The sequence below is a fragment of the Panicum hallii genome, chromosome 5 (genome assembly GCF_002211085.1).
Source record: "Panicum hallii strain FIL2 chromosome 5, PHallii_v3.1, whole genome shotgun sequence".
NCBI classification, from domain to species: Eukaryota; Viridiplantae; Streptophyta; class Magnoliopsida; order Poales; family Poaceae; genus Panicum; species Panicum hallii.
Genome location: NC_038046.1, coordinates 17,994,726 through 18,011,674, shown reverse-complemented (window position 1 = coordinate 18,011,674; position 16,949 = coordinate 17,994,726). Strand labels below are relative to the sequence as shown.

Sequence of the window (16,949 nt, the reverse complement as noted above, 5' to 3'; positions counted from 1 at the left end):
AAAACTCTAAAATAAAGAAAAAACTAGAAGACTAAGCTTCCAATTTCTTCTTCGCTTCTGTTTTATCCTTGCAAAATCATTACGCAGCACCAAACTATCACATCTCCCATCTTGTTAGAAAGTTGATGTGAGTTTGATCGAAGAACCTCCAAGATGACGCTTCAAAAAAAAAATGACATCAAAGACGCCATCGCCGTCTTATCCGGCAAGCCAGAATCGTCTTTTCACCTGGAGATCCAGTGACACTGGTAGATGACGCCACGATAACGCCTTACATGGAAATGGCGCTCAAAAACCGCCGTCGTTTTCGCCCACCGATACAATCTGCCAAAGACTTTCGCCTGAAGCACCTGCTTGGCGACACCACCGTTCCGGTAAGAATCGGCGGTGAAACCGCTATCATGATTGACCGAAACCACAGCCGCGCCGGAAGGGAGAGCGCCGGTGGCTGCGGCGATGGCGTAAGCCTCATCCGCGCTCCGGCTGGGCGCGCTCCTCCCGTCCGCGCTCAGGCGGCGGCGGGGTCTGGCGAGCGCCCGCCCGCGCTCCGAAGACCAGGGCATATTCGCGCATTGCAAAGTGCCCTAGTTCCAGGGCGGAAGCAATTGGGACCCGGTGCATGGCATCCGAGGTGCACCCAGCAGATTATTAGGCTCCCCCAACACACCACACGCCGCGATCGCAACAGGGAGGGTGGTGGAAGGAAACAGAAGCGATAATTTTAAGCTTGGGAGATGAGGTGGCACATGGCAATGTCCTCCGTCCCCGGCGGCCCGGCCCCTTGACGCTTGTCCGGACACGACCACCTGCTCCACAGAATAAAACCGCAGCCTCTGACAGCGACCCACTGCTCGATCGCCGCTAATCACAAGATCAGCGCTAGTTAATTAATCGGTGGCCCGATCCATCTCTCCTGATTAACCAGTCGCGGGGCCGTTGGTAGCCTAGATCGATGTGGATTGCAGCCGGCGACATGATGGCGCCAAAAAGGCAGCGCCCCCCCTGTTCTGATCGCCTCGTGTTTAATTAATCTGATCTAACCGAAGTGATTAACAAGTAATGAGCAGCTAGCCTTTCCGGTCTGGCTCGGCCAATCTCTGCTTTGTTTTTAGGGGTCGGCCTGCTGCTTACGTGCACCTATTATTATCGACATATTTTAATAAATATGCATATTTTATTTATCTGCCTACAGTGGTTGGGTCGGGGAATCAAAGTATCCTATGTGAACGGACGAGCCGTTGTTGTATAGTTAACTGAATTGGTTAAGCTTTTCTTTTCTTTTCATTTCCTTCTTAATTACAAAAATGCATGCGTGGTAGACTCGAGCTTGTGAGGGTGACATGCATGGGGGCAAATTAAGAAGCGTGTCGTTCCAGTGTTTTGGACATTCATGATCAATTGCCATTAGGGCAAGAAACAACGAAATTCGAAGTTAACCAGTAGCCAATATCATATGCAACTAGGTGGTTTTTCTTTCTTATACACTCTGTCTATGCCATTGTCAAGGCAAATGGACACATCGTAGCACCACTTGGTATCAAGTCACTATCATGCTTTTCAGCTACTATTTACATCACAAGTTACTCTGTTCATAATCGAATTGTGTCTCACGACTGCTCCATTGTGCTCCCTAAGACCTGCCCACCTCTTTCAACCAGCAATAATAGACTTATGGAACGCTCCCGTTCGCGTGCATCCGCGGATTTACCAATTATGAGTTGGGGGCCGGGGAAAAAAAACTATATGTGGCACATCAGCTTTGCTAGCGTCTTCATCTCTGAATTCGTCATCAGCTTTGGTGTCCTTTGCAGATGGATCCTATATCATTTTTTTGCTCTTGTTATGTAATTCGTCTGTTCAAAACTAGAAGGCATACTTGTTTTGAAAAGTCAATTTCTACACATTTTATTCAAATCTTAGTTTAGTCAAACATAAGTACATTTAGTGCATTAGGCTTACACCACTACACTCACATTTCAAGATGACTTATTAATTACGCAGCCACAAATATATTTTACAAGATACAATTGTTGAAGTGTAACTTTGAAGACCGACCAGCATGACAAACTACGCTCAGTATTTGCATGTACTTTCTTCAAAAATACCATTTTTGGAGTGTACACGTGAACATTTGTCGTTGAAGGCTCAGAATTAAAATTAGCACGAAGAGAAAAACAATTAAATCATTTCTTCAATAAAAATATAGTGTGTGTGTGTGTGTATGTGTGTGCAGCCCTCCGTGCACTGTTTGTAGACCCATCAAGGAGCAGTCTATTTGCCCTTTCCGAGAGATTCCCGTCTACGCATAAATGCACCGCACCGCACGGCACACCATGGCTCGAAAAGAGGTGAAACAGTGTCACTGTTTGTATGGCGCATTTTGCAGCATCACACGACTGACACCCAAAACAGTAGCATGCATAAAGTGGCCGCCCCGTAATTTCTTCAAGGTGAAACATCCTACTATACCCATATGATCTGATCGCCTGTGTTCTCGTTCTTTAATTTAAACACGGTATATCTGTATTCTTTTTCATGTGTGTCTTACGACTCTTACATACCTCTAATGACTCTTACTAGTGAGTCTAGGAAAAAAAACCCTCAAAACCCTATGAACCAACCAATATTTATTTAAGGATCTAACCATTATCTTTTCCTTGGGAAGCTCCCAGACAGCCTCTCGGGACACTGGAGTGCACAGTCCGAGTGAGCAAATCATGCATGTCCATGAATCTTTGGTGTTCTCAAGGTGACCAAGATCACAAGGCCAGAAATTTTAAGGAAAGGCAGAGCCAGAGCTCGATGGACTGCACAACGCCCCTGCAAGTCTGGAAGTACCACCCACGCCAACAAGCTTTCTTTTCTTGATTCTCTTTTGAAGATCTTCTTGCAGCTGCTGCTGCTGCTGGTGCTTGTGCCTTGCAATGGAGGAGGATATTGGGGACAGTTGGACACCGACACACACCCAAGTTTTACCTGCAGTAAAAAAGTACACCTGGCATTATATGTTTTTGATTCTCTTGTGTCGTCACAACTCACATCAGACCATGAGAGAGAGAGCTAGGTTGGGTTCCTCCTAGCGCGAGGTAGGCTAGCTCCTGGCAGCCACCAGCTAACTTTGGAAAATAAGCATCTGTCTTTTTGAGGTACCAAAACTCTCAGCCCTCGCTCCTCTGGATACCGTTGCTACTACTGTACTGTTGGTATACATACACGGCACTGTTACATGACCGGTGATTGCACAAGCAAAGCGAAAGAGAAAAGAGAAGGAAAAGAAAACTTTGAAAGTTGAAATCATCTCTGTCACTGAAAATTTTTGTTTTTTTCTCTCAGTGGAGGAGGGTTTCCCTTGTTTTTGTGGTTGCTATATACAAGCACGCACGGATAACCCTGTTGTTCCCGAAGTCATGGCGGCTTTTTGTATTTTGGTCTTTTTTAAAAAAATCACATTTGGACATTTGGAGAACGTATTTCAGAATTTGGACTGTGGGGGTCGGCGCCGTGACTCACGGCGCCGAGGTAACACGTCTTGGTGCCGTGAGCCATGGCGCCGAGATCCATGACCTAGCTGCTGACTTGGCGCCGACGTGGCTGAGGTCTCAGCACCACAAATTACAGTACTGAGCGCTCTTCCTCCCTCTCCCCCTGCGCGCTCTTGCTCCCCCTTGCCGGTCATGCCTCCGCCGGCGCCCTCCTCTGGCTGCCCCTCCGCCAGGCGCGCGGCCTCCTCCGGGTGCCTTTGCGCTGGGTCTTCTAGGCCGGCCAAAGCGTGGCCTACGCCGGGGCGCCACCCGTCCGTTCCGGCCGCCCCCGCGTGAGCACCGGCAGTGAGGGCAGCCCCGCGCGGCCTCCTCTGCCCGGCCGCCGCACTAGCACCGACGCGGCCGCAAGCTGGCGCGCTGCCTCCTCAGCCCGGTCCTCCCGTAAGGTTTTTTTAATTAATTTTTTAATTTAGTTAGATATTTTAGTAGTTAGCAATTTAGGTAATTTTAGTAGTCTATTTAATTTTAAATAATTTATTTAATTAGTTTTAGTAGTTTAGTTATGTAATGTAGTTAGTAATTTTTTTAGATAGTTAGAAACCATAGTTAGAAAATGTAGTTAGACAGTAGACGTAGGTATTTAGTTAGGTAACTTAGTTAGATAAATTTAGGTATTTGGTTAGGTACTTTAGTTAGGTACTTCAGTTAGGTTTTTTTATGTAATTCTAAGTATTTTAAAGTAATTTTAGGTATTTAGTTAGGTAATTTAGTTATTTAGGTAATTTAGATAGTTAGGAAATGTTATTAGTTAATTTCGTATATTATACCCGTTATAATCTTCATGTTGTGCATATGAATTAGATGGATAATTTAGTGACCTTGTATCATGGAGGCAGTGTCAAGGAAAATGTGTTTGGAAATATCACTTTTGATGGAATACACGGGGTCTTCGTGATATTCGATGATCGGCCATTGTTTAGTGAGGTGTTTGGTAGGGCTCGTGATGAGCTTCAATACATTTCAAGTGAGGATGCCATCTTAGTTCAAGGGGTCGTCCACTTTGGTAAATCGGGCTAGATTTTCAAACAGTTGGTTGCTATTGCTTTTGAGATTGAAAGAGAGAACTATGTGAAGACTGTTACGAAGAATGAGTATCAATGTTTGGGATTTGGTTGTGCAGAAGTTGTCAAATGCTCCCATCCCTCATGTGCATTCAGCCCCTAATGTGCAACTTACATAAGATATTTATTACAGTCTTTAGATGCTCCAGAAAACTGCGTGTCCGTTAGGTGGGTCAATCCTCCTCCACTACATCCGCATCAAGAGTACATCTACTACCTACAGAATCGTATCTTCGAACTAGAAAAAGAAGTGAGCAGCAGTGACAAGGACAAGGAAGAGGATGACAACATCAATGGTGCCGGTTCACAGGAGGTGTCGTGCACTGATCCATATTGCAACTGCCCTTGTCACAGGAACAAGGGGCCTCCGTCACCACCGCCACCGCCGCCTGCAATGGGATGATACTATGGAGAAGGGGTAACACAATTTGCTATGTGGAGACAGTACTAAGAGTAATATGTCTTATTCACATGCTACATCCATGTGTTTGTTGTTTCATATAATTACCTAAGGCATGTTAGGTTTAGTCCAAGACCTTTTTACTCTTGTTTCGTACCGGTTCTCACATGCACTACATGTGTTGTGCGTGTTTAATTATTTAATGCACTAATTTGAGTCTTGATTCCATTACGTTACCTCTAGAGCTTATGGAAGATGCAATAAATGATCAGTGTCAAGTACATGAGAACACAATAACACATGAAAGATGCAATAAATGACAATACAATAAAAAGTCAAGTACGTGAGAACACAATAACAAGTTCATTACATGAATAAATCATACAACTAGCAAATCTTTCATACTACTGAGTGCAACGAGGCCACTTTCCCTTCCTCAATGCATCTGGATTCTCCTCCATTGCTGTCTTCACACGGCGAACACGCTCCAGCTTGTGTTCCCTCTCCTCCTTGTGCTGAGCAGCATGCCTCCTTTTCAGCTCTTCTTTCCGCTCTTTTTCTGCTGCCTCCTCTTGCCGTCTCTGCTCCAACAACTCCTTCCGCTCCTCATCCCACTCCTTCATTCTACACAGATACTTCTTATCCCCCTTTTTGATCTTAGTGTCGATCCACTACTCAAAGTCACAAAGCGGAGGAGTGGTCTGCAAAACATTCAATTATTACACACCTGCTATTACTCATAAAACATACATGATTCTATATGACAGTAAAAATATTTTTAAAAAATAAATATTCTTACCAGCAACCCAATGCGGATCTGACGAGGTGTAGGGTCGAATGCATAATTTTCACACATCCAGTACCTTTGGTTATATGATTCCTCTTCATCTGACTTGGCTACATTGCAAGGATCACCGTAGAAGCACATCGGCATAGGAGCACCACTAGGCAGCGGCAAACGGGTGAAGGCTGTTCCAGTCATCACCTTTGATTTACTAGATTAACCACGCCTAGGCATCTAAGCTTGCATATTGCATGTATTAATAATTAAACTCTAAACCCTAAACAATTACACTAAATAATACACATAATATAGACCAAATCAATACGTAAAAATTAAGGAGGGGAGAGAGAGGATACCTTACTCTTGAAGATCTATGGATCAAATCAAAGTTTTCAAGGTCAAATATGTCGAATGATTAGGTTGGGCGGGTGGGGGAGAGACAGAAAAACCGAGACGGGGTAAGAAATATGGGATGAAGGCTCGGACAGGGGAATGTGGGTGTGATGTATGGGCTGCCAGCTCGGTGCCATGACCTAAGGCGCCGAGCTCGGCACCATGATCTTTGGCGCTGAGCTAGCTGCCACGTTGGCGCTAGGTAGGTAGGGCATGTGGCATCTCGACGCCATGAATCATAGCGCCGAGACGTGTGACCTCGGCACCATGACTCTAGAGTCCAAACGTAGGAATAAGTCTATGAGGGATCCAAACATAAATTCAACAAAAGAGCCAAAATGTAAAAAGGACGACGGAGTCCTTCAGGCCATTTTGAAACCTCATGATTCTGAGATGTACTTGCTCATCTGAAATTGAGCAGAAAAGGAGTTTTTTTAAAATACTTTGTTCACCTCATATGCTTGCCCTAATGAGAAGAGGGAAATTGAGCTTGCATTGTGAGCCGGTTATTGTAGGATCAACTGCAGACCCAACCCCTACACTGTTTCATGAGAAGATAGGGATTCCATTTTTGAATTAGGGCCAAACATGATGCCGGTGGGCCCGAGGTGACTCATCAAAGGGAAATAAGTCTGCGAAAAAGGAGCAGATATCTCACATGGTATGCAAATATCTGTACAATACATGCAGAGGGACATGCATGCACTATGCATGGCTGGTACATGCACCACATCATATAATGTAGCAGGGGGCTATATTATCTATCATGCATGCAGGCCCTGGAATAATCTTTCAAAAATAATGCGAGAAAACAAACAGTGATAAAATCTGTGTATTTTCCATGTGGAGAGATAGATAGAGAGAGAGGATTGATGCATGTATCGTCTATGGTGTACCATTGTACCAACCGGGTAGGTGATGTAGAAGGTACATAAAGAAAAGGGGGTTGATCAGAGAGAGGGTGGAGTGAGAGGGTAGTATCTGCTACATCTGTAAGGAGACAAGGGAAAAGACAAGAAAGCTCAGCATCAGTGTAGCATTGCCATTTGCTACCTCCTGCTGCTAGTGTGTGAGCTGTGGCCTGTGTTGGTACGGTGGTAGAAAACTAGAAACGGCTGGACAAGTGCACTGTGCACGCTTGCTTGTGTTGTGTGCTGATCCTCGTCTCTGAGCTACATACGCTACACAGCTAGCGGCCATCTCCTAAGATCCATTTCTCCTCCTCCTGCTGCTGATTCAATCAGCTTCTACTAATTTCTGCTCCCAAAAGAAAATTTGTTCTAACTACCATTCTCTCGGAATAGAAAGCAGTAATTGATTGCTCAAAGAGAGAAAAAAAGAAACAGAAAGAAAAGTTCTCTTTCTTCTCTGTATTTTTTTTCACTTTATTTCCCTGAGAGGGCAAGCATGGAAGGAGGGGTAAGCTGCGGAGCCTTTTTATCTTTCGTGGTAGCCTCTCTCTCTCTCCTGGCGTAAGATCCCGTTTGGTTTGGGATATATAAAAAAAATCTTACTATTTAAAAATATTAAATAAAATCTGTTTATAAATTTTTTTCACAAACAAATGCTAATTTGCGAGATAAATTTAATATATCTGATTATGATTTGCTTCAATAACACTACAGTAACCACTGGATTAATATATTTTTATTAGATTCATTTCGCGAATTAGTCTAGAAATTCTACAATTAATTTATAATTAAATTTATTTAATATTTCTAAATAATAAAATTTTCTTTGATGATATGGCTAAACTTCCCTCCGGAAAAAACACCCTAAAGCGATCGAGCGCCAGGCAGATAAAGCTCGGGTCGGTTTTGGAGCCACTGGCCTCCTTCCTTCCTTCGCCTTTGCTTCTCCGTTGAGACTGTTCCTCTTCCCTCCGCCCCCATGTCCGGCCATGACGGCTGCTGCTGCTAGCTGCCTCGCCCCGGTCTCTAGCCCTCCCTTCTCCCTTCCTCCCTGCGCGCTGCACGGCTGCTGCCAGCTCTAGATAGATAGACAGCTGTGGCCATCTGCTCCTGCCGCTGATCGACTGCACAGCAGCACAGAGGAGTGGAGAGAGAGAAAGCAAGAAGCCAGCAGGAGAGAGGAGAGAGAGGGAGGAGTGATAGAGGAGAGAAAGAAAGAATCTGCAATTGCTTTCCAGTCATTGAGCACCCAGTTTCCCCCCTCGTTTTGTCCCCTGCGCCTCCTTGATTCCTGTGTTGCTTGCTGTTCCTCGTTATTCCCTGGGAGCTGCCTGCCTCGATCTGCCTGGCCTCCTGGGAGCGAGCCCTCGTCTCATCACATACCCCCTTGTCCGGCCGGCGGCTTGCCCCCATCCCCCATCCTCCTCCATTCTCGATGAATTATTGCTACTCGCTCGCTTCTCCAGTTTCAGAAGAAGCATAGAATCCATGGCTAGATAGCGTTATATATATACAAGTGCAAGGGCAAGATCAGGCAAAGCTAGCCCCATTCAGCTTGGGTTCTGCTCACTTATGTGTTCATCACCACCGCCACCACCAGACAGGATCAAGCGGAAGCCGCGGATCAGGAGAGCAGCAGCATGTCCAGCTCCAACCTCACCTCCTCCGCCTCCGGCGGGCCCAACGCGCCGCCGGCTGCCGGCAACAAGCGCAAGCGGAGCCTCCCAGGAAACCCCGGTAGGTGGACACGATGATTGATCTTGCTTTCCCTTCTAAATTCGTTCACGAGATAATTCTTGTTGATGCTCAAGAAACCGACTGATCAGTGTCGCGTCTTCTTCTTTCTGGTGCGTGCGTGGCGTGGCTGGATGGTGGCGGAACCGAATAAAAAAAAAGACCCCGACGCGGAGGTGGTGGCGCTGTCGCCGGCGACGCTGATGGCGACGAACCGGTTCGTGTGCGAGATCTGCGGCAAGGGGTTCCAGCGGGACCAGAACCTGCAGCTGCACCGGCGCGGCCACAACCTGCCGTGGAAGCTCAAGCAGCGGGGCACCGGCAAGGAGGCGCAGCGGAAGAAGGTGTACGTGTGCCCGGAGGCCTCCTGCGTCCACCACGACCCCGCCCGCGCGCTCGGCGACCTCACCGGCATCAAGAAGCACTTCTTCCGCAAGCACGGCGAGAAGAAGTGGAAGTGCGACAAGTGCTCCAAGAAGTACGCCGTCCACTCCGACTGGAAGGCGCACTCCAAGATCTGCGGCACCAGGGAGTACAAGTGCGACTGTGGCACCATCTTCTCCAGGTCCGGTGTCCGATCGACTTCCTTCTCTCTCTATCTCTCTGCCGATCTCGCTTTCTCTCTCTTAGATCGGTATTACGGTTCCAGTTGCACCACCAACCAAGAAATCCCGTGGCCAAGATCAAGGTTGCTGCACATCATGTGTGTTCTGACAGCTTCTGATTCTAGGAGCAGTAGCTATTACGGTTCAGTTCTTGCCGATTCTTGTGGATGATATTGGGTGAAGACGTGCACGTAGCAGTGAGCATGCGGTTCTGCACAAGCTGACTCGGCTCCAGTGTCCACTGGTCAACCTGCTATTTTCTTACCTTTGGTTGATCTTGATCCTCTCTTCTTTCTCATTTGGAGGGTGTGGTTTAGGAGATATCAGAAATGGATGGGCGGAGTTGGTGATAACAAGCAATTAGCGGCGCTTAATCAGCAGAGCCATGAGATTGGCTGCCGAAGCTTGATTGAGAGGACAAATGCATCTTGTGGGGATTAGGATTGGGACTAGCTAGGGCATTGATTAAACAGGGAGGGAATAATGTGTCAGCAGGCTAGCTAGGAAGAAATAGGATGATACTACAGCAGGCACCGGTGCTGTACTGCACTAGCTTGGTTTCTTGCCTGATTGCTTGCATCAGAGGAAGATTGGGAAAGGCATCATGCGTCCATGGAAAGAAAGATGGACCACTTTCTGTGACCCCCCTTTGATCTTTTCTTTTTGTTCGGGGGCGGCATGGATGATGAGGATTCGGAAGCTGCATGTGAATATTTCTCTTGTTTCAGGGGGGGGGGGGGGGTGGGGCGAGAGAGCACGGTGCAAACAAACAAACAGCCAAGCTATGGCGCATAGGACACGGAAAGAGATCCTCGATGACGAGGAGCAGAGGTGGAGGAGGGAAGAAAACTCCTCCCTCAGACATGTGAATCTCTCTGCAGAGCCTAGGGCGCCTTTCCATCTCCATCACCCGCCCCAATGCTATGCTACTACCCCATCCATTGCCTAATTGCCTAGACCTAGCTAGCTGCATGGCTAGAGTACTGTTCTTCTCTCTCCTGTCATGTCCCTTCTTCCATGTCTCGCACTCCTGCCCTCACCAGTCACACACGGCAGCATAGCATAGCCATGGCAGGTGAATGAGATGAAACGGGAGTAGGGAAGCTTTTGCTTTTAGCTTTCTCTTTTCCTTTTTGCTTCTGATCGAGCTCTGATCCGCGCAGCAGGAGGGGGTAAAGATTTGATTCTCTTCTTTCTTTTGCATCGCATGCTGCAGGCGGGACAGCTTCATCACGCACCGCGCCTTCTGCGACGCGCTCACCGAGGAGAGTGCCAAGGCCATCGGCCTCGGCGCCATGGCAGCCGCCGCGCCGGCGCACCACCACCCGCTGCTCTACTCCCCTCCGCCGCCGGTGATGCAGCACCAGGTCCAGGACCTCGCCGCGCTCCAGGAGAACCATCACCACCACCAGGAGGTCATGCAGCCGCCGCCAGCGCAGCAGCAGCATCACTGCAACTACGCCATGAAGACGGAGATGCCGCCGTGGCCGTCGATGGCATACGACCACCACGCCCACCCGCTGCTGCAGCCGCTCTGCAACGCCGCCGCCGCAGCCGCGCAGAGCTCGGCCACGTCCGCGCCGCCGCCGCCGCCGCCGCCCGCCGCGTCGGCGCACCTGTCGGCCACGGCGCTGCTGCAGAAGGCGGCGCAGATGGGCGCCACCATCGGTGGAGCGGGCGCGGGCGCGCACTACACCCAGATGGCGGGCCCCGCGGCGAGCGCGCCCGGCAGCGCCACCTTCGGGCTCGGCCTCCCTGGCCTGAGCGCGCAGCAGCAGCCGGTGGACGGCGTCATGGGCAGCCTCGCGAGAACCGCCTCCCACGGCCGCAGCGGCGAGGACGGCGGCGGCGGCGGCGGGGGAGGCGACGGCATGACGAGGGACTTCCTTGGCCTACGCGCCTTCTCCCACGGCGACATCCTCGGCCTCGCCGGCTTCGATTCCTCGTGCCTGGGCGCCGTCGCCGCCAACGCCAACATGACCTGCTACGAGCCGCAGCAACAGGCGCAGGCGCAGGCGCAGCAGCAGCAGCAAAGCAGCAACGAGCCATGGCACGGCATGGGCAGCCATAGCTAAGCTCCCTCACTAGCTTAGGCTACCATGCCAGCAAGCTGCTTTCTTCTTCCTCTCACCAGTCGTCATCAGTCACCATCCTCTCGTTTCTGATTGCAGCTGCAGTGCAGAGCCGTAAGCTTAGTTAGGGCCAGCGCACCATGCCTTTTGAGTCGGGTAAGATCATCTTTTGCTTCTGTTCACGGTGTCATCTCATGATCTTGCAACTTGATCATGCAATGCAAGCGATGATCAACCTTCCATACTCTGGATGGACGACGACATGCAGCACAGCAGCACGCAGGGAATCTGTAATTCTTTTGGGTTTTTTGGGGTGGTTGGGGAGAAGAGATCGATGATCAACTGTAAACTAAGCTCGAATCAAGGGAAAACCATAGCTATGTGACAGTAATAATACATGCATCCATCTCCCATCTCTTTTGCCTGTCATTGCATCCATACTACATTTTTACATGCCTAGAGCAAAACATAGTAAACTTTTTTTCAGATGAATTTCTTTTCAAAAACCCAGTTTTGGTGACATGACTTGAGAGGGTATAGTAGATTGTGTGAATGAACTGGAGTCCTTGTGTCATTGTGTGTGGACTGTAGACCACCAGACTACCAGTTAGGTGGGCATTGTTTGGTCTACAATACAAATGTGGCCTACTTGGCCGTGATAGATTTTTAGTTTTTTTTTTGTTTTATTGATTCCACTACACATGCGCGCGCCTAGCCTGTCTGCGTACTGTGTCGTGCAATCAGCCCACGTACTGGGCAGTGCCGGCTACTGTTCGCCCGTGACTTGGTTTTGGTGGTATTGGACCTATTGGTCATGGGCACGCATTATTCCATGCTCTGGATGCCGGATGGAATGAGAAAGAATATTGGAAAAGTATGTGTTTGTGTCGTGCTTTCTTGCTTGCAACTTTAGCAACTGTAGCTACCTTTCAAAAAAAATCTTTAGCAACTGTAGCCAATATTCTAATAGTTTTTATTGCAATCTTGTGATGCTTGCTGAAATTTCAGAAAACGAAGTTGTTGGTCTTACTTTGGGGGGTTTGGCGGTCTGCGATTTGCGGGTCTTTTTACTTGTATAGTTTATTTACCATCCAGAAGGGGTACAGCCTTCCCACCAACAGTTTTCGATAGAAGATATTGTGTACTACTAGGCGCGTCATATTTTAGATATTTTTTATATTTTATGGTATTGGTTTTACCATGCTAGTGCAACTTAGTACCATTTCTGAAAGTCAAAGTCACCCTGCTGTTTCCCTGTTCCTTAGTTCTTGATCTCTAGCTACACTACACTAGTGGAAATTCTACTCTCTTCTTTGAGTTGTGGACATAATTTTCTCGGAATTTTCCATCAACAATGATTAGAGAATTTTCCATGAACAATGATTAGAGCGAATGTTTATAAAGAGCACATTGTAGCAATTAACTAGCTAATATTCTGTTGGTAGTTACTCTGTCCTTTTCTTTATGTAGGACGTATTAGAGTTTGAAAAAAAAATAATCAAACTTTGTAACTTTTGACAAAATTAATCAAATTTTATGCATGAATGTCTAAAAGTCGTGCTTGGAGATTCTAATATGTCTTATTCATCATAATATCTTTGTACATTATGGATAGTTCGTATCACTACTACGAAAATGCTTTTTAAGGGCGGGTAGAAACCTATTTGCAGGGGCGGCTGCGGTACCCGTCCCTGTTTCTCGCAGCTAGAAATAGCTGTTTGCAGAGGTGGGTACCAAAACCGCCCCTAAAAACCGATTCCCAGGGGCGGGTCATGCCCTAACCCACCCTTGGAAATCCATTTTCATGACCCGCCCCTGGAGATGTTCTTTTCATGGGCGTGTCACCACGTGAAAACCTCAAATCGGTCACGCAACATTTGTAACGGACCCTTGTGGCCCGTTACAAGTCGCAACATCTGTAACGGTTGTTGTTTGGCACCCGTTACCCATAAGCGCGGCAGGCTTGACCTTGAACTGGCCACCACAATGCCCGTTACCGATGAGGACTTCTGGTAACAGGCGTATTAAAGGCCGGTTACATTAAAATGTTGTAACTGTCGTTAAAGTGCGTCCGTTACGAAAATTGTACTATCAGTAACGGTCTCTTAATGTCCGTTACCGATCACTGTCGTATCGGTAATGGTCGTTTAAGGACCGTTACAGATAGGGTAGTGATCGTACCTAACTATCGCTTGTAGTAACGCGCGTTACCGATGACCATTTGATGCCCGTTACCGATAGAGCGGTGTTACTTGTGTGATCCATTGATGCCCATTACCGAAGTCACTGGCGCAGCAGCCGGCGGGCTTCCTCCCGCGCCGTCGCCGCGACCGGCGCCTCCTCGGCCGCACTCTCCTCCACCGCCGTCAAGCTGGAGCGCGGCGGCGTTGCTGCTGGACGTGTCCTGCTGCTGCTGCTGGACGTGTCCTGCTGCTGCCTTCGTGCCGGCGTCACCGAAGGTGCCGGCGGACATCGATCGTGGTGTCCACCGCGCTGTCGCCGTCCTCCAAAGCAGCAGCCCTTCTTCCACTCTGTCGCTGCGGCTGCGGTCGTGACGCCGCCTCCTCCTCGGGCGCGCTCGCCTCGTAGATAGTCCTCCTCAAGGTGGAAATTGCCCCCTTTTATTGAACTTTGCTGTCCTAATCCTCTTACTCATCGGTTTTGGTGATGAATTATGCTCATTTGATGTATGGAAATTGCCCTTGTTCATTGAACTTGTAGATGGCGGCTGCTGATCCGGCTTGGATGTACAGACAGCCCCAAGATTGGGACAATTTTATAACCGGGGTCAATGGTTTTCTAGGTCAAGCAGAGGCGGATATGAGAAACCGTGATGTTCAGGCAATGTATTGCCCCTGTATAGATTGTCTCAACCAGAAGAAGTTCGGACAACGGGACAACATTTTTCATCATTTGATCAGACGTGGTTTCACAAAAAATTACACGTGTTGGAACAAACATGGTGAGGAAGGCCTTAATGAAGTCGAAGCAGGATGCCTAAATGAAGGTGAAGCGCGACACCATGCTCAAGGCATTAATGAAGAGGCAGCGCGATGCCATGATGAAGCCCTTGATGAAGGTGGAGTTTTTGAGGAAAATGAACCATTCCCACCCTTTGTGATGAGGCCTGATGATATGACTGATCAAGAAGTTACGGGCTTCGATGATGGTGAGGAGTTGCAACATGTGCACAATGTTGATCAAATGGTGCGGGATGTTGAGTTTCAAGGAGTGTACACAACTTCTAAATTAGCGAGGCTGAAGCAGTTCATTGAAGATTCAAAGAAACCCCTCTATCCTGGTTGCCAGAAGTACTCTCGCCTTTCTGGTGATCTAAAACTTTTGCAGCTTAAGGCAGATCATGTTTGGAGCAACAAAAGTTTCAAACAACTATTGGATCTGTTTAGAGACATGCTACCTGAGGGAAACCAAGTAGCCGAGTCTGTCTATGAGGCAAAGAAGATAATCTGTCCTCTGGGAATAGAGGTTGAAAAAATTCATGCATGCAAGAACAGTTGTGTATTGTTCCATGGAGATTATGCAGACTTTGACAAGTGCCCCAAGTGTGGGTGTGATCGGTACAAGAGGAAAAAAGATGGTGGAGATGATAATGCTGATGACGGGAATGTGCCCGTGGAGATTAGAGGCAAGAAGAAGGTTAACAGAGGGGGTCATGTGAGGGTGGCATGGCATTTTCCCGTCATTCCCCGGTTGAAAAGATGGTTCACCACAAGAAAGAAGGCCCAACTCTTGCAGTGGCATAAGGAAGGCCGAAAGAAGGAAAATGACAAGCTTAGGCACCCCGCAGATGCAGCACAATGGGGTAACATTGATTCCCACTTTAAGTGGTTTGCTGATGATTGTAGAAACCTTCGGTTCGCTATGACCACAGATGGCGTTAACCCATTCGGTAACCAGAGTTCAACACATAGCACCTGGCCTGTCGTGCTGTCAATGTGCAACCTTCCACCCTGGCTATGCAAGAAACGGAAATACATGATGCTGACAATATTAGTCTCTGGGCCAAAGCAACCTGGCGACCGTATTGATGTCTACTTGAGGCCACTAGTTGATGACTTGAAGACACTTTGGAAGCCTGGTGTGAAGGAGGTTTGGGATGAGTCCGGGCATGAGGAGTTCACATTGCACGCCATGTTGTTCACCACCATCAACGACAACCCGGCTCATCGCAACCTCTCCAGCCAGAGTAAAAGGAAAGGTGCAGCTTGCCCACATTGCTTGGAAGAAACTTGCTCATTGTGGCTAAGAAATTCAAAGAAATTTGCATTTATGGGGCACCGTCGTTTCCTCAGCAAGAAACATCCCTACCGGGACATGGATTGTCAGTTTAATGGGAAAAGGAGAATCGAGCGGCGCCTCTGCATGTGACTGGAGATCTGGTCCTCTTGCAAGTCAAGGACATCAAAACTATCGAGGAGTTATCCAAAATGACTGAAAAATCCTTGGCAAAAGAAAGAAACGAGATGGTGAAGAAGAAGAAGATGGGAAAGGAATTTGGAACAAGAAATCAATTCTATGGGAGCTAGAGTATTGGGAGCTGTTGGATGTGCATCATTTGATTGACAACATGCACGTCAAGAAGAATGTGTGTGAAAGCGTTTGTGGAACATTGCTGCAACAGAAGTTGAAAGGAAAAGATCATAAAAATGCAAGGGAGGATCTTAAAGATATGGGCATTAGGCCGGAGCTCTATGCAGAGGAAACAGACACGGGGACGGACCTTCCCGTCGCTGCAACCACCTTGTCAAAGATAGAGAGAAAAGAATTCTGTGAGTTTTTGCATGGTTTGAAAGTACCTTCAGGCTACTCATCGAACTTCAAGAGGCTAGTGTCGGTGAAGGACATGAAAATGAATTTCAACTTGATGAAATCTCATGATTGCCATGTGTTCATGACAGCTCTTCTTCCTGTTGCACTTAGAGGTATCAAGATAGTACAGGTTCGCGACGTGGTCACGAGCTTGTGTTTATTCTTCAACGCAATAGAACAGAAGGTGATTGATGAGGAAGAACTATTGAAGTTAGAGAGGAGGCATTTCGAGACCCTATGCATGCTTGAAGCTACCTTCCCACCAATATTCTTTGATCGCATGATCCATCTAATAGCACACCTCGCGAGGGAGATCTGGTTCCTTGGCCCATCTTACCTTCATCAGATGTTTCCATATGAGAGGTACTTTGGATTCCTCAAATCATTGGTACATAACCAGTCATTTCCGGAGGGAGCCATGGTTCGTGGCTATGGGACCATCGAAACAGTGGAGTGGGCCATGGGTTATATGGACCCCCAAAACCCCATTGGTGTGCCTCATTCACGGCATGAAGGTAGGCTTGCAGGTGTTGGGACCATGGGGAAAAAGTCAATCACTCCGGATCCAGATGCCTTCAACAAGGCTCATTTCACCGTGATACAACAGATTGACCTGA

At 47.9% G+C, this 16,949-nt stretch overlaps 2 protein-coding genes across 3 annotated transcripts; both read left to right on the top strand.

The window, feature by feature from the left end:
* Positions 1-8,007: 8,007 nt before the first annotated feature.
* Positions 8,008-11,915, top strand: LOC112891683 (protein indeterminate-domain 7-like). Of its 2 annotated transcripts, XM_025958606.1 has the most exons (4): positions 8,008-8,828; positions 8,988-9,390; positions 10,647-11,519; positions 11,602-11,915. In XM_025958606.1, exons 1-3 carry the CDS (start codon positions 8,732-8,734, stop codon positions 11,503-11,505), a joined length of 1,359 nt encoding a protein of 452 aa, XP_025814391.1. In that variant the 5' UTR covers positions 8,008-8,731; the 3' UTR covers positions 11,506-11,519; positions 11,602-11,915. The 2 variants fall into 2 exon arrangements, with proteins under 2 accessions (XP_025814391.1, XP_025814390.1); XM_025958605.1 differs by having other exon boundaries at positions 10,647-11,915.
* Positions 11,916-13,488: 1,573 nt separating this feature from the next.
* On the top strand, positions 13,489-15,891 carry LOC112892533. Its single transcript, XM_025959673.1, has 3 exons — positions 13,489-13,514; positions 13,786-13,961; positions 14,306-15,891. Exons 1-3 carry the CDS (start codon positions 13,489-13,491, stop codon positions 15,889-15,891), a joined length of 1,788 nt encoding a protein of 595 aa, XP_025815458.1.
* The last annotated feature ends 1,058 nt before the right edge of the window (positions 15,892-16,949 follow it).